Source organism: Penaeus vannamei, chromosome 35 (genome assembly GCF_042767895.1).
Source record: "Penaeus vannamei isolate JL-2024 chromosome 35, ASM4276789v1, whole genome shotgun sequence".
Taxonomy (NCBI): domain Eukaryota; kingdom Metazoa; phylum Arthropoda; class Malacostraca; order Decapoda; family Penaeidae; genus Penaeus; species Penaeus vannamei.
Window position 1 is genome coordinate 19873063 of NC_091583.1, and position 2500 is coordinate 19875562.

General features: G+C 36.0%; 1 protein-coding gene across 1 annotated transcript in view; it reads right to left on the reverse strand.

Annotated features, from left to right (window-relative positions):
- The window catches only part of LOC113818796 (uncharacterized), a 4676-nt gene that overhangs the window by 1193 nt on the left and 983 nt on the right, over positions 1 to 2500 (reverse strand). The window contains exons 2-3 of the mRNA XM_070114056.1: positions 1258 to 1500; positions 1 to 708 (exon numbers count right to left, since the gene is read on the reverse strand). The exon at positions 1 to 708 is cut by the window's left edge and continues 48 nt beyond it. Of these exons, the coding sequence (XP_069970157.1) occupies positions 1 to 708; positions 1258 to 1500 (951 nt within the window). The remainder of the gene's footprint in view (positions 709 to 1257; positions 1501 to 2500) is intronic.

Sequence of the window (2500 nt, forward strand, 5' to 3'; positions counted from 1 at the left end):
CAAGAGATGGTCGTCCTGCCACGCCAGGTGGGCGTGACGGCCACCTCCCATGTGAACCCGGCAGCTTAACCCCCCGAGACCGGTTCCTCCGCCGGTTCTCGCCTGGGACTGCTCCATGAGGCCACTGGCCACAGGCGACTCCCGTAGACTCGTGCCAGTGTTGGTTGAGGGCGAAGAGCACCCGCTGCGATTCGACGTGTAGCCCGAGTCGTGCTTGATACGCGCAGTAGCAGGCACTGCCGACGCGTTCCGGCGTTCCATGGTGATGCCTATGGGAACCCGACTCTCAAATGTGTTTATTTCACTCAACAAGTTTGTGATGTTCCGTGTTGGAAACAGCTCTTTCAGGTGTGCCTCGTGCGTAAGGATGTGATCAATGTTCTTGGCTTTCTGAACCTTTTCCTGCAGCGTCGTGACCGTATCCTCCATCTCCAGCAGGCTTTCATTCGCCACACTCAGGCACATGAGCCTCACCAGAGCGGCCTTGAAGTGAGACGAGGTCTTCTGGTGAAGTTCTCTCGCCGCATGGATAACAGTGGCCGCGTCGGCTCCGAAGCCTTCCTTCTTCTCCTCCAAGAAGGTGGCCGTCGTGACCACAGAGTGCCCGTCTCGGAGGTGCCCCGTCAGGATGCAGAGCCCGCACACTCCTACTCGGCAGTGCCTGCACCAGTAGGTCAAGGGCTCCCCGTGTTCCGCGCAGTGCTCCTCCTGCGGAAAGCAAATGAGCTGTACCTAACCAGATGTTGAATGATTGTCGCGCATTAGTGGTAAGGATTTATGAAACTTTGGAGAATCTTGCTAAATTTCCGCGAATTATGTTGTGTCAAAATGGCAGAATGTCGTAAAAAGCACATTAGTGGCCATGCATAATGTTCAGCCCTCGTTATTCTAAAGCATCAGAGTCGTTTGAAGATAACGATGAGTATCGCAATTTTCAACAAGAGAAGTTGTTGAAAATTACTATCTACTCGTCTTTATCAATCTATCTATATCTAGATATAGATATATTCTTTTACTTTTATATATATATGATTGCATGCGTGTTTATGTCAACAAGCCAGGAAATCACCACTAAGAACCATTATCAAATAACTGAAAATGTTATTCTTCAACCGGTGATATAACATGAACCAGCCCAACCGAACACAACCGTCGTTCTCTCACTCCAAGAAAAATATTACCCACAAAGACCCCGATAGACCCTGATACAAAAATAATAATACAAAATACCCTGACAACGAATGAGAAACTACCTACCTGATTCTCGAGGTAAGTCGTGGACAAGCTCAGCAAACTGAAGTTGACAGGGAGGCTATAAATTGACAAGAATGGATGACAGGTTCGGCAGATGGGGCATGTCAAGGGCTTCTCCGTGGCTGCGTTCTTGACTGAAGTGACGCAGGCACGGCAGAGGGTATGGCCGCATGGAAGTACGAGAGGGTCACGTGATCCGGTTACGTACACTTCGGAACAAACCGAACAGGTAACCGCGTCTTCCATCTTGGTGGAAAATAAAAGTGATAAAGAAGTTGATGATCATAATAATAATCATAAAAATGAGAGCATCAGTAGTAGGGTAATAACAATGATGATTATAGTGATAATACTAATGATAGTGATGACAATAAAATAATAATCATAAAACTATAATGATAAAAATAGTAATAGTGATAAATTAATGATAAAGAATGTTAGCAACAATAGTAGCAATATTATTATTATTATTATCATATCTATTATTATTATTATTATCCTAACAACAACAAGAATAATACTAACAGTAATAATGATGATAAGAATTAAGATTATAATAATGATGATAAGAATTAAGATTATAATAATGATGATAAGAATTAAGATTATAATAATGATGATAAGAATTAAGATTATAATAATGATGATAATAATAATAGTGACAATAATAACAAAATGAAATGAAAATGGAAATAATAATAATGATGATAATAATGGCAATAATAATAATAATATTAGTATTATTAATAATAATACTAATAACAATATTGTTATTATTATTATTATTATTATTATTATTATCATTACTATTATTATTATTATTATATATAATAATATTAATAATAACATTAAAACAATAATATCAATAACAATAATAATTTTAAAAATGATAATAATCATAATACCAACAACAATAATGATAATAATAATAATAATAATAACGATGATGATAATACTACTAATAATAGTGATAATAATAATGATAATATTAATAATAGTAATAATAACAATGATAATAATAATGATGATGATGATAATGATAATAATAATAATAATAATAGTAATAATAATAATAATAATAATAATAATAATAATAATAACAATGATAATAATGATAACAATAATAATAAAGGTAATAATAATGATAATTATAATGATAATTATAATGATAATAATAATTGTGACAATGAAAATGATGATAACCATAATGGTAATAACAATGAAAATAGTAACAATAATGAAAATA